The sequence below is a fragment of the Cebus imitator genome, unplaced genomic scaffold, assembly GCF_001604975.1.
Source record: "Cebus imitator isolate Cc_AM_T3 unplaced genomic scaffold, Cebus_imitator-1.0 Scaffold306, whole genome shotgun sequence".
Taxonomy (NCBI): domain Eukaryota; kingdom Metazoa; phylum Chordata; class Mammalia; order Primates; family Cebidae; genus Cebus; species Cebus imitator.
The window spans coordinates 2,479,185-2,491,119 of record NW_016107621.1 but is presented as its reverse complement, the minus strand read 5'-3'; the positions used below and the strand labels follow the sequence as shown (position 1 = coordinate 2,491,119).

The window sequence follows — 11,935 nt, the reverse complement described above, 5'->3', positions numbered from 1 at the left end:
CCTACATAGGATCTCCCGTAAACACGCACGGAGAAGCATCCACACAGCCACAGAATCTCGAAGGGCCACACAGTCACGAAGTGGTGTACACATCTAGTTTCCCATGCGGGGGTGCGTGCAGAAGCAGAATTGTTTACAACCTCATAATTTTGTCAGTCACAGACAACTCCAGGCATATGCTGAGCCGCGCAGTCCCACGTGGACACGCAGTCACAAAGTCGTGTGCACCCTCCAGCAGCGCTGGTCCATACCACACACCAAATCTTAAAATCATGTGCAACCTCACACACAGGCTTAGCCCCGAAACCCCGCCCCACGCCAGCCAAACACAAAGTTGCGGGATCACCCACTCACGACCTGGCCCGTGCCCACGACCACAGACGAAATCTCTCTGTTGCTCCTGCACGCTCCCCTTCCCTGGTGACCAACCACCCTCCCTTGGTCCCCTGGGGCCGGGTAGCTGCCTGAGGGGCGGGGCCATTCCCTCAGATATAAGGCTTGGAAGCCAGCAGCTGCGACTCCCGAGACCCCCCAAGAAGGCCATGGTCTTCCCACGGATGTCCGGGCTACTGTCCCAGACCGTGATCCTAGCGCTCTTTTTTGTCCCCCAGGTCAGAGCCAGGCGGGAGGTGGCGTGGAAAGGGATGAATGCGGGAGTGGGGTGGGGGTGCGACCTGAAAGTCCTGAGGAGGGGGGCGCGGGGCAGACGGGACGTCTGGGTCCCCCGGCTGCCTCACCCTGCGCCCGCCTCCATACCAGGCACGGCCCGCTGGCGTCTTGGAGCTGCAGATCCATTCTTTCGGGCCGGGTCCAGGCCCGGGGGCCCCGCGGTCCCCCTGCAGCGCCCGGGGTCCCTGCCGCCTCTTCTTCAGAGTCTGCCTGAAGCCTGGGCTCTCGGAGGAGGCCACCGAGTCCCCGTGCGCCCCGGGCACGGCGCTGAGTGCGCGCGGACCCGCCTACACCGAGCAGGCCGGAGCACCCGCGCCTGATCTGCCACTGCCCGACGGCCTCTTGCGGGTGCCCTTCCGGGACGCCTGGCCGGTGAGTGCTGCCCCTGGGGTACTCCCGCTGCTGGAGGCCTAATCCTGCCACCGAAACCCCCACCTCCTGTCCCCTCCAGCTTCCAAGACCCTAATCCTGCCTCCCTGCCTCCCAGGGGGTGGACCAAATTCCCAGACCAGTAACTCTACGATCCCCACATTCCCAGACCCCTAAACCCTGCACACTGGGGATTCTAAATGTTCTGATTCCCCTGCCCTGCATGCTGGGACCCCAAATTCCCAGAATCTCAAACCCAGCCTCTGAAATCCTAAACTCAAGGAACTCTATCTCTGCTCCTTGGGGATCCCTAAAAACTGGGGTCCTCATCTTTATCCCCAAACCTCTCACCTTGTCTTGGGGACCACTTATATCTTCTTTTTTTTTCCTGTTCTCAGTTCTTTCAGTTGGGTCCTGTATTAATTACTCTTTCACCTCCAAAATCCTGTCTCCCAACCCCACAACCCTAAGGCACAAAGATTTTTTTGTTTTGAGACAGTTTTGCTCTTGTTGCCCAGGCTGGAGTGCAATGGTGTGATCTTGGCTCACTGCAACCTCTGCCTCCTGGGTTCAAGCGATTCTCCTGCCTCAGCCTCCTGAGTAGCTGGGATTACAGGTGTGCACCACCATGCCTCGCTAATTTTTTTGCATTTTTAGTAGAGACAGGGTTTCTCCATGTTGGTCAGGCTGCTCTCAAACTCCCGACCTCAGATGATCCACCCACCTCAGCCTCCCAAAGTGCTGGGATTACAGGCATGAGCCACTGTGCCTGGCCCCAAAGGCACAAAGATGAACAGACCTGTATTAGAATTCTAGATCATTGTCTTTTTGGACAAGTAACTGCCTGGTTTCCAGCCTCAGTTTGCCAAGCTATAAAATGGGATCATCCTGGTACCTCACAAGGGTCTCTTCTGAGCGATTCAACCACGTCTCTTTAATAAAGTGCTTACCATGTAGTATGTGCTCAATAAAGCAAGCCATGTTCAGGGGCTGACCCTGTAATTCCAGAACTTTGGGAGACCTAGGCAGGAGGATAGCTTTAGCTCAGCAGTTTGAGACTAGTCTCAGTAATATTGTGAGACCTTGTCTCTCTCTCTTTTTTTTTTTTTGAGACGGAGTTTCCCTCTTGTTGCCCAGGCTGGAGTGCAATGGCAGGATCTTGGCTCATCGCAACCTCTGCTCCCAGGTTCAAACGATTCTCCTGCCTCAGCCTCCCGAGTAGCTCAGATTACAGGCATGTGCCACCATGCCCAGCTAATTTTGTATTTTTAGTAGAGACGGGGTTTCTCCATGTTGGTCAGGCTGGTCTTGAACTCCCAACCTCAGGTGATCCACCTGCCTCGGCCTCCCAAAGTCCTGGCCTATGAGACCTTGTCTCTACTAAATAAATAAATAAATAAAATAAAATTAGTGGAGCAGGGTGACATGTGCGTGTAGTCCCAGCTACTCGGGAGGCTGAGGTGGGAGGACTGCTTGAGCCCCAGAGGTTGTTGCAGTGAGCCAAGATCGCTCCACTGCACTCCAGCCTGGTTGACAGAGTAAGACCCTGTCTCAAAAAAAAAAAAAAAAAAAAAAAGGGGCCAGGTGCAGTAGTTCATGCCTGTAATCCCAGCACTTTGGGAGGCCGAGGCGAATCATGAGGTCAGGAGTTCGAGACCAGCCTGGCCAACATTGTGAAAGCCCATCTCTACTAAAAATATAAAAATTAGCCAGGCATGGTGGTGCGCGCCTATAGTCCCAGCTACTCAAGAGGCTGAGACAGGAGAATCACTTGAACCTGGGAGACAGAGGTTGCAGTGAGCTGAGATGGTGCCACTGTACTCCAGCCTGGGCAACAGAGCAAGACTGTGTCTCAAAAAAAACAAAACAAACAAACAAACAAAAAAGCCGCAGAAGTCATTCCCTCCTTGGGCTGGGCTGGCCCCTCTGGGGATTGTCCCTTGCTTGCTCCGGTTCCTAGTACTGGCCATCACCCTTCCCTCCTGAACTCTGGCCTTCATTGAATACTTACCCTAACCCCTGTCTTTCATTCCCCCTTCCTTCACCCAACCAGGGCACCTTCTCTCTCATCATTGAAACCTGGAGACAGGAGTTAGGAGATCAGATTGGAGGTGAGTGTCTTCTGCCTTGGGACTGGTGGGGAGCTGGGGTCCACGTGAGACTCGAGGTTGATAGTGTTGTCTGTAGGTCTTATGATGTCATCACAGCTCCTGGGGTGTGGTGCTGGGTGTTGGCTGCTCCAGGGCTCTTGGCATCTCAAGCACAGACATGTCCTGGTACTGGATGTAGCAGTCTGTGGTCCTGGTACCAGATGAAGTGGGGGAAACGCTCTTACTACCGAAGCCACCAGAGGAGGGCATAGCATCTCACAGCCCTACTTCATCACCATCTGATGTCGAGAGCTCAGGGTGCAATATGAGTTACTTCTGGTTCTTCTATGTGAAGCTTTTTTTTTTTTTTTTTTTTCCCTGAGATGGAGTCTCACTCTGTCACCCAGGCTAGAGTACTGTGGCATGATCTTGGCTCACTGAAACCTCTGCCTCCCAGGTTCAAGCAATTCTCCTACCTCAGCCTCCCGAGTAGCTGGGATTACAGGTGCCCACCACCATGCCCAGCTATTTTTGTTTGTGTTTTTAGTAGAGACGGGTTTCACTATGTTGGCCAGTTCTCGCTCTCTATAAGAGAACTGCTTTTTTTTTTTTTTTTTTTTTTTTTTTTTTTTTTTTTTTTTTTTTTTTTTTTTTTTTTTTTTTTTTTTTTTTTTTTTTTTTTTTTTTTTTTTTTTTTTTTTTTTTTTTTTGAAATGGAGTCTTGCTCTGTCACCCAGGCTGGAGTGCGATGGTGCCATCTCAGCTCGCTGCAACCTCCGCCTCTTAGATGAATGTGATTCTCCTGCCTCAGCCTCCTGAGTAGCTGGGATTACAGGCGTGCCACCATGCCTGGCTAATTTATTTTTTATTTTTAGTAGAAACAGTTTCACCATGTTGGTCAGGCTGGTCTTGAATTCCTGACCTCAGTTAATCCACCTGTCTCGGCCTCCCAAACTGCTGGGATTACAGGTTTGAGCCACCGCGCCTGGCCGAGAGAACTGTTACTTAGGGTATAGAGGGGACCCCGACATTGCAGGCCCCAGGGTGCACTGGGGAGTTCGCAGCCTTGCTACGTAAGGAGGGTGACTGCCATTCTCCTCGCGAGGTCCAAGGACCCCAGGGCTCCATGGGGGTGTTTTGGCTTCGCTGGGAGGGGCAGGGAGAGTGCGGCCGGGGCGCTCAGTGTGCACCCGCGTCCGGCCGGGCCCACCCCATCGCCCCTGCTTTGCTTGTTCCCGCAGGGCCCGCCTGGAGCCTGCTTGCGCGCATGGCCGGCCGGCGGCGCCTGGCAGCTGGGGGCCCGTGGGCCCGGGACGTTCAGCGCGCAGGCGCCTGGGAGCTGCGCTTCTCGTACCGCGCGCGCTGCGAACCGCCAGCCGTCGGGGCCGCGTGCACGCGCCTCTGCCGCCCACGCAGCGCCCCCTCGCGGTGCGGCCCGGGACTGCGCCCTTGCGCGCAGCTGGAGGAGGAGTGTGAGGCGACAGGTGAGTCCTGCGTTCGATCCCACCCCCTCCCAGCCCGGGACCCCGGGACCCCGGCCCCTCCTGAGCGTCACTCGCGGCCCTCAGTCCCTTCTCACAACCCAGTCACCCTTTTCAGGGTGCCCTAGAGCCCCCACCACGTACCACAGGCACCCCTCTCCAGGGAGCTAGGGAACGCGCTGACTGCTGCGGATGTACCCTAAACCCCGCTAACCATCCAGCTGCCACCTTCGGGGAAACTGAGGACCCTAGACTTCTCTTCAGCTCTGCCTTGCTACTCCAGCCCCCTTCCCTCTCCCAGCCCTCTTGTTATCTCAGATAGGAAGCCCACACCCATTTCCCATGCTGGCACCCTCCGGTTCTTTTCCTAACCCACGCTCACACCGTGTCCCGATGCTAGGACCCCCAAAGCTCTTCTAATTCTGCGGCCCTCCTGACTCCCACCCGGAAGCTTTGGAAACTCTCCCCAGTCCACTCCCGCCAAGGAATCCTCCGTCCTCTGTCCCTGAGGTTGCAGGCCAGAACCCATGCCTTCTTAAAGCTTGGGATTCTTCAGATCCCTCCCCTAATTTCAGAGCCCTATCAAGACCCCTAGGACTCCCAGGCTAATCCAGATATTCCCAGAGCCACCCTAATTCAAGGCACTCCCATCTTCCCTGAAAGGCCAGGTGTTCCCCCCACCAATCCCAAATTCCCTCCCTTTCTCCTGTCTGCACGTTCTGACCAGCGTGCCCCCGACCCATCCTCCTTCAAAGAGTACAGTCTCCAGCCCAGTGGCCTGGTCACCTCGCCTGTGTGGGCCTCAGTTTCCCTGTCTGTAAACTGAGGGGAGGGTCACAATACCATCTAGTCCCGATGATTATCTGTCACAAGGATGAAGCAAGGTGGGGCAGGGACCGTGCTTAGAAACCTCCCTGCTTTCCATCTTGCCCTTGGCCTCCCCGACATCGGTGATCCCTTTCTCTCTGCCTCTCTGTCCCCCATAGCAGAGTGCCAAGCAGGCTGCAGCCCAGAGCACGGCTTCTGTGAGCAGCCTGGTGAATGCCGATGCCTGGAGGGCTGGACTGGACCCCTCTGCACGGTCCCTGTGTCCACCAGCAGCTGCCTCAGCCCCAGGGGCCCATCCTCTGCCACCACCAGATGCCTTGTCCCTGGGCCTGGGCCCTGTGATGGGAACCCGTGTGCCAACGGGGGCAGCTGTAGTGTCAGTATCACCCCTTCCCACCTTGTCCTGCTTGGTACCTTACCCGGGAAGCCACAGCCCCCTCCCTGGGGCTCCATGAGACACTAGCCTGGGGAGTAGGTCTGGGAATAACTATCAGGGAGGGCTGCACCTGGGGCCTTGAAGTAGGATTAGGTGATGGGGATGGGACTGGGGAGAGCAGCCTCAGTGGGTGGCCCCTAAAGGTGTGGGAGTGGAAATGATGAGGAGCCGTGGGGGGCCGCAGCTGCCCCCACTGTGGGACTGAGAATGATTCAGGGCCTAAGGTAGTGGGTGGTAGGGACAAATAGGTTGGAGATTTGGGATCTGGGGGACAGGGGGTGAAAACATCGGAGAAGGCTTCCTGGAGATGGCCCAGGACGGGGGCTTCTGGGAGGTGATTAGAGAAGGGTGTCCAGGTGAGGGGCCCGCAGGGAGCAAGGGTGCAGAGGTGGCAGTGAATGAGCCTGGCGTGGAGTGCTGGGATACAGTAGGGCCCAGTGTGGGCCACCTGGACATGGACACACTCAGGGTTCAAATACTTAGGGGGAGGGCCTGGGAAGGAGAGATCCAGAGAAGGCTTCCTGGAGGAGGTGGGCTGAGATCTAGGACCTCCTAATAGGACTCGTCAGTGTGGACAGAAGCAGGGAGGGATGCCCAGGCAGGCAGGCTTTGGTAGACAAAGGTGTGGTGGGAATGGGGTCATTCTGGGCTCCCAGAGCCTCCTCCCTGTGGGGTCCCATGGGCAGACACAAAAACGTGGAGTGGATTGAGGGGATGTTGGGAGGACCTCCCAGAGTGGCCCCTGCACAGTGGGACTTGGGACTGGACAAGGAGGAACCCCCAATGGTTAGGACTGAGGAGGGGGATGGGATTTTTCTCCAAGGAAACTCCCTTCCGAAGTCCTCTTGTCCCTGCCCAGGAGACCCCCGGGTCCTTTGAATGCACCTGCCCGCGTGGATTCTACGGGCGGCTGTGTCAGGTGAGCGGGGTGACATGCGCGGATGGACCCTGCTTCAACGGCGGCTTGTGTGTCGGGGGCGCAGACCCTGACTCTGCTTACGTCTGCCACTGCCCACCTGGTTTCCAAGGCTCCAACTGTGAGAAGAGGGTGGACCGGTGCAGCCTGCAGCCATGCCGCAATGGTGAGGCCTGGAGGCCAGAACGGCCAGGGATGGGGTGGGGGCCCTGCATGGCTCACAGTCCTGGGCTGGGATCCTGGCTTTGCTTCTTCTAACCCTAGGGCCTGGGGACCTGACCTTCCACCCCCAACCCTGTTTGCTCTATAAAATGGGCAAGGAGACATTCCCTATCTCACAACTATTTACTGAGAATTCACTGTGTGCCAGGCCTGATTCTAGGCACGGAGGATGCAGTAGGGAATGAAACAGACAAAATCCTGCCCTGGTAGAGCTGAGGTGGTAGGAAGCTGCCTGCTGTGCTGGGGCTGAGCAGGGGAACCAGTGTGGTCACACTGACGAGATGAGGTAGGGACTGAGATAAGACTGAGGTGAATCTCGTGGGACCCCCTGGGTCACAATAAGGGGGACTTCACTTTTCCCCTGAGTGAGATGGAGCCACAGGAAGATTCTGAGCTGGGAGGAGACCTGGGATCGGTGCTAAAAGATTAAATGAGGCCGGGTGCGGTGGCGCAAGCCTGTCGTCCCAGCTACTCGGGAGGCTGAGGCAGGAGAATCGCTTGAACCAGGGAGGCATAGGTTGCAGTGAGCCGCGATCGCACCACTGCACTCCAGCCTGGGCGACGGGGTGAGAAAGACTGAATTAAAAAAAAAAAAAAGATTAAATAAGATATGGATGTAAAGGGCTGCCTGTGTCTCTTCTTGGGAGTGAATGCAATAATTCTCCCAAACACTGAGTGTTCACTCTGGGGTGTGTGGTACTAGGGCCACAGCAGGGACCAGGACATCTCTGGGCCACACCCTCCTGGGGGTAGCATCCCAGAGGGGAAGACAGACACCCTCAGACAGGGTGGGTGGTCAAGGGCTGTGATCTGGGAGCACAGGGCAGCGATCAGGGCAGGGATGGAGGAAGGAGCATCGGAGTGGAGACCTGAGGGGTGGGCTAGCGAAGAGAAAAGGTGGGAAAAAATGGGAGAAAAAGAGGAAGGGAAGAGAGGGGGCATTCTAGGCAGAAGAAAGCCAGAGGGTTCAAACACATAGTTCTGGGAGCTGTTTACTATTGAAGTATGATCGAAGCCGAGGGAGAAAGAGACAAGGGCACAGAGAGCCAAAGAGGTGGCGCTAAATTAATTATTCCAAAACTTCATCAGGTAGAAAGGAAGAGAGCTGGCTTTCCTGGCACACTCCAAGGCGCTGGCCCTGGATTTAAGAGACAGAGAGAAAAACGGGACCCCCGTGCGGCGATGATAGAGCTGGAAACAGGGCGGGCAGGCTGGCCGCCGGCCCCCGGGCTGCGCCCTCTGATGTCCCCTTCCCCGCAGGCGGACTCTGCCTGGACCTGGGCCACGCCCTGCGCTGCCGCTGCCGCGCGGGCTTCGCGGGTCCGCGCTGCGAGCACGACCTCGACGACTGCGCGGGCCGCGCCTGCGCTAACGGCGGCACGTGCGTGGAAGGCGGCGGCGCGCACCGCTGCTCCTGCGCGCTGGGCTTCGGCGGCCGCGATTGCCGCGAGCGCGCAGACCCGTGCGCGGCGCGCCCCTGCGCTCACGGCGGCCGCTGCTACGCTCACTTCTCCGGCCTCGTCTGCGCCTGCGCGCCTGGCTACATGGGCGCGCGGTGCGAGTTCCCCGTGCACCCCGACGGCGCAGACGCGTTGCCCGCGGCCCCGCGGGGCCTGAGTCCCGGGGACCCGCAGCGCTTCCTTTTGCCTCCGGCTCTGGGACTGCTTGTGGCCGCGGGCGTGGCCGGCGCCGCGCTCTTGCTGGTCCACGTGCGCCGCCGTGGCCAAGCCCAGGATGCCGGGTCTCGCTTGCTGGCGGGGACCCCGGAGCCGTCAGTCCACGCACTCCCGGATGCACTCAACAACCTAAGGACGCAGGAGGGTCCCGGGGATGGCCCGAGGTGAGGGGCTGCGCCGCAGACGAACGCCTCGTGCTGCCCGCTGCTTGCGCCAATCTCCGTGGTGCAGTTGTCCCAATTCACTGATGCATCTCCCTGGTCGGTCTCTCTTACCCCTAGCTGGCTTTGGGTTCCCCTTTGTGATGGGTAGGGGAAAACAAGATCTGAGAATTTAAAGGTTCTGGATTTTTCTTTCCTCCCACAGCTCATCCATAGATTGGAATCGTCCTGAAGATGGAGACTCTCGAGGGATTTATGTCATATCTGCTCCTTCCATCTACGCTCGGGAGGTATCGATGCCCCTTGTTCCCCCGCTACACACACTGGGCGCGCTGGGCAGAGGCAGCGCCTGCTTTTCCCCTACCCTGCCTCGATTCTGTCTGTGAAATGAATTGGGTAGAGTCTCTGGAAGGTTTTAAGCCCGCTTTTCAGTTCTAACTTAGTTTCATTTTATTTTGCGTCTCTCTTGTTTTGAGCTGCCTGGCATCTTCTCTCTGGAAAGCTATGGGCTTGAAGAAGTCACGATGGGGACTCTGCCAGAGCGTCTCCACTGATTCTACTCTGCTGGGAGGCAGGGGAGGCAGAGGGGCAGCCTCTCTAATGCTTCCTGCTCATTTTGTTTCTAGGCCTGACCGGTCTCCTCCATCCGCACCTGGAGTCAGAGCGTGGATGTTTTTGTATTTGCTTGGTGGTTCCCAGTGTCTGCCCCAGAGGTTTTGGAGTTCAATCTCGAAGGGGTGTCTGGGAGAACTTTACTGTTGCAAGTTGTAAATACTGGTTATTTATATCCTATTTTTTCTCACCCCATCTCTCCAGAAACATCTATAAAGGCTGTTATTTTGATCAGTTTTGACTCACGAGGTTGAATGCTTTGTATGTGCCATTGGGGCTGAGGGGAAGAGATTTTGTCTCCAGAGGAGAATAGTAGACAGGACTCTTTATGCAGGGGTCAGAAACACTCAAACTGCTTTAAATATAAAAGAATTCATGGCTGGGTGCAGTGGCTCGTGCCTGTAATCCCACTGAGCCACTGAATGAGATCAGTGGCTGAGGCAGGAGGATCAATTGAGGCTGGGAGTTGGAGACCAGCTGGACAACACAGTGAGACCCTATCTATATGAAAAATTAAACAAAGATGAGCCAGGTGTGGTGGTGCACCTGTAGTTCTACTTACTTGGGAGACTGAGGCCAGGAGGATTGCCTGACCTCAGGAGTTTGAGGCTGCAGTGAGCTATGATAATACCACTGCACTAAAGCCTGGGCTAAGTACAGCAAGATCCTGTCTCTTTAAAAAAAAAAAAAAAAAGTATTCAGCTGGGCGTGATGGCTCATGCCTGTAATCGAAGCACTTTGGGAGGCTGAGGTGGGCGGATCATGAGGTCAGGAGTTGGTGACTATCCTGACTAACATGGTGAAACCCCCATCTTTAGACTGGGCCTGGTGGCTCATGCCTGTAATTCCAGCACTTTGGGAGGCTGAGACAGGCAGATCACCTGAGGTCTGCCTTAGCCTTCCAAAATTCTGGGATTACAGGAGTGAGCCACCAGGCTTAGGCTCTTTTAGACAACTAGCTCTGGAGGGAACTTACAGAGCGAGAAGTCATTCATTACCGTGGGGAGGGGACTAAACCATTCTTGAGGGATTTTCTTCCAAACACCTCCTACCAGGCCCTCCTCCAATATTGGCAGTCATTTCAGCATGAGATTTGGAGGGGACACAATATCCACACCAAATCAATACCTGTGCAAGAAGCCAGAGGTGGGCGCAGTGGCTCATGCCTGTAATCTCAACACTTTGGGAGGCTGAGGTGGGTGGATCACTTGAGGCCAGGAGTTTGAGACCAGCTTGGCCAACATGGAGAAACCAACCCTGTCTCTACAAAAACATGAAAGTTAGCCACATGTGGTGGCACTCACATATAATCCCAGCTACTTGGGTGGTGGAGGTACAAAAATTGCTTGAACCCAGGAGGAAGAGGTTGAAGTGAGCCGAGATCATGCCAGTATGTTCCAGCATGGATGACAGAGCGAGACTGTCTCAAAATAAAAAATAAGAAGAAGGCTGGGGACGGTGGCTCACACCTGTAATTCCAGCACTTTGGGAGTCTGAGTAGGGCTGATCACCTGAGGTTAGGAGTTTAAGACCAACCCGGCCAACATGGTGAAACCCTATCTCTACAAAAATACAAAAATTAGCCAGGCATGATGGCGGTGCCTGTAATCACAGCTACTCAGGAGGCCGAGGCAGGAAAATCACTTGAACCCAGGAGGCGGAGGTTGCAGTGAGCTGAGATTGTGCCATTGCACTCCAGCCTGGGTGACAGAGCAAGACTCTGTCTCAAAAATAAAAAAAACAAAAAAAACCCCCAAAGAAGCAGAGAGTTACCTGGCTCCCTTCCTGCCACGTGGGTATGCAAGAAGTTGGCAGTCTGCAACTTGCAAGAGGTCCCTCCCCAGAACCTAACCTGCTGGCACTGTGATCGCAGACTTCCAGCTTCTAGAACTGTGAGAGATAAATGTTTAAGCCAGTTTGTGGTATTTTAAAAATGGTAGCCTGAGCCAACTAAGACAGTTGGGTTTTGCTGCAATAACAAATGTCCCTCAAATCTTACTGACTTACACAGTCACAGATTTCTTCCTTGTTCATGGCACACATCCAGGTCACCAGGCTCTGCTTTTTGTTTTAAGAGACATAGTTTTGCTCTTGTTCTGTCACCCAGTCTAGAGTACAGTGGTGTGATTATAGCTCATGGCAGCCTCAGCTTCCTGGGCTCAAGCGATCCCTCTGCCTCAGCCTCCTGAGTAGCTGGGATTACAGGTACCTGTCACCACGCCCAGATAAATTTTGTATTTTTAGTAGAGACGGGGTTTCACCATGTTGGCCAGGCTGGTCTTGAACTCCTGACCGCAGGTGATCCACCCACCTTGGCTTCCCAAAGTTCTGGGATTCCAGGCGTGAGCCACCATGCCTGGGCTTATTATTCTTTTTCAGAGTTATTTGGACTATTCTAGGTACTTAACATCTCCATAAGAATTTTGGAATCAGCTTTACAATGTTTACCAAAATCAAAACAAACAAACAAAAAAA

The 11,935-nt window shown here is 55.2% G+C and overlaps 1 protein-coding gene across 4 annotated transcripts; it reads left to right on the top strand.

Moving 5' to 3' along the window:
- The first annotated feature begins 431 nt into the window (after nucleotides 1-431).
- On the top strand, nucleotides 432-9,694 carry DLL3 (delta like canonical Notch ligand 3). Of its 4 annotated transcripts, none has more exons than XM_037729481.1 (9): nucleotides 473-611; nucleotides 760-1,041; nucleotides 3,092-3,149; nucleotides 4,370-4,612; nucleotides 5,599-5,813; nucleotides 6,733-6,955; nucleotides 8,272-8,851; nucleotides 9,054-9,138; nucleotides 9,475-9,694. In XM_037729481.1, exons 1-9 carry the CDS (start codon nucleotides 543-545, stop codon nucleotides 9,478-9,480), a joined length of 1,761 nt encoding a protein of 586 aa, XP_037585409.1. In that variant the 5' UTR covers nucleotides 473-542; the 3' UTR covers nucleotides 9,481-9,694. The 4 variants fall into 4 exon arrangements, 3 of the variants coding, with proteins under 3 accessions (XP_017358551.2, XP_037585409.1, XP_037585408.1); XM_037729480.1 differs by having other exon boundaries at nucleotides 5,596-5,813; XR_005196125.1 differs by lacking the exon at nucleotides 9,475-9,694 and having other exon boundaries at nucleotides 432-611; nucleotides 5,596-5,813; nucleotides 8,272-8,947; nucleotides 9,054-9,142.
- Nucleotides 9,695-11,935: the final 2,241 nt, after the last annotated feature.

Excerpts from the sequence above, each read along its gene's own strand:
- DLL3 (XM_017503062.2), top strand. The coding sequence starts at position 543 with ATGGTCTTCCCACGGATGTCCGGGCTACTGTCCCAGACCGTGATCCTA. Across the intron at positions 1,042-3,091 it reads CCTTCCGGGACGCCTGGCCG|GGCACCTTCTCTCTCATCAT; the intron begins GTGAGTGCTGCC and ends TCACCCAACCAG. Across the intron at positions 6,956-8,271 it reads CCTGCAGCCATGCCGCAATG|GCGGACTCTGCCTGGACCTG; the intron begins GTGAGGCCTGGA and ends CCTTCCCCGCAG.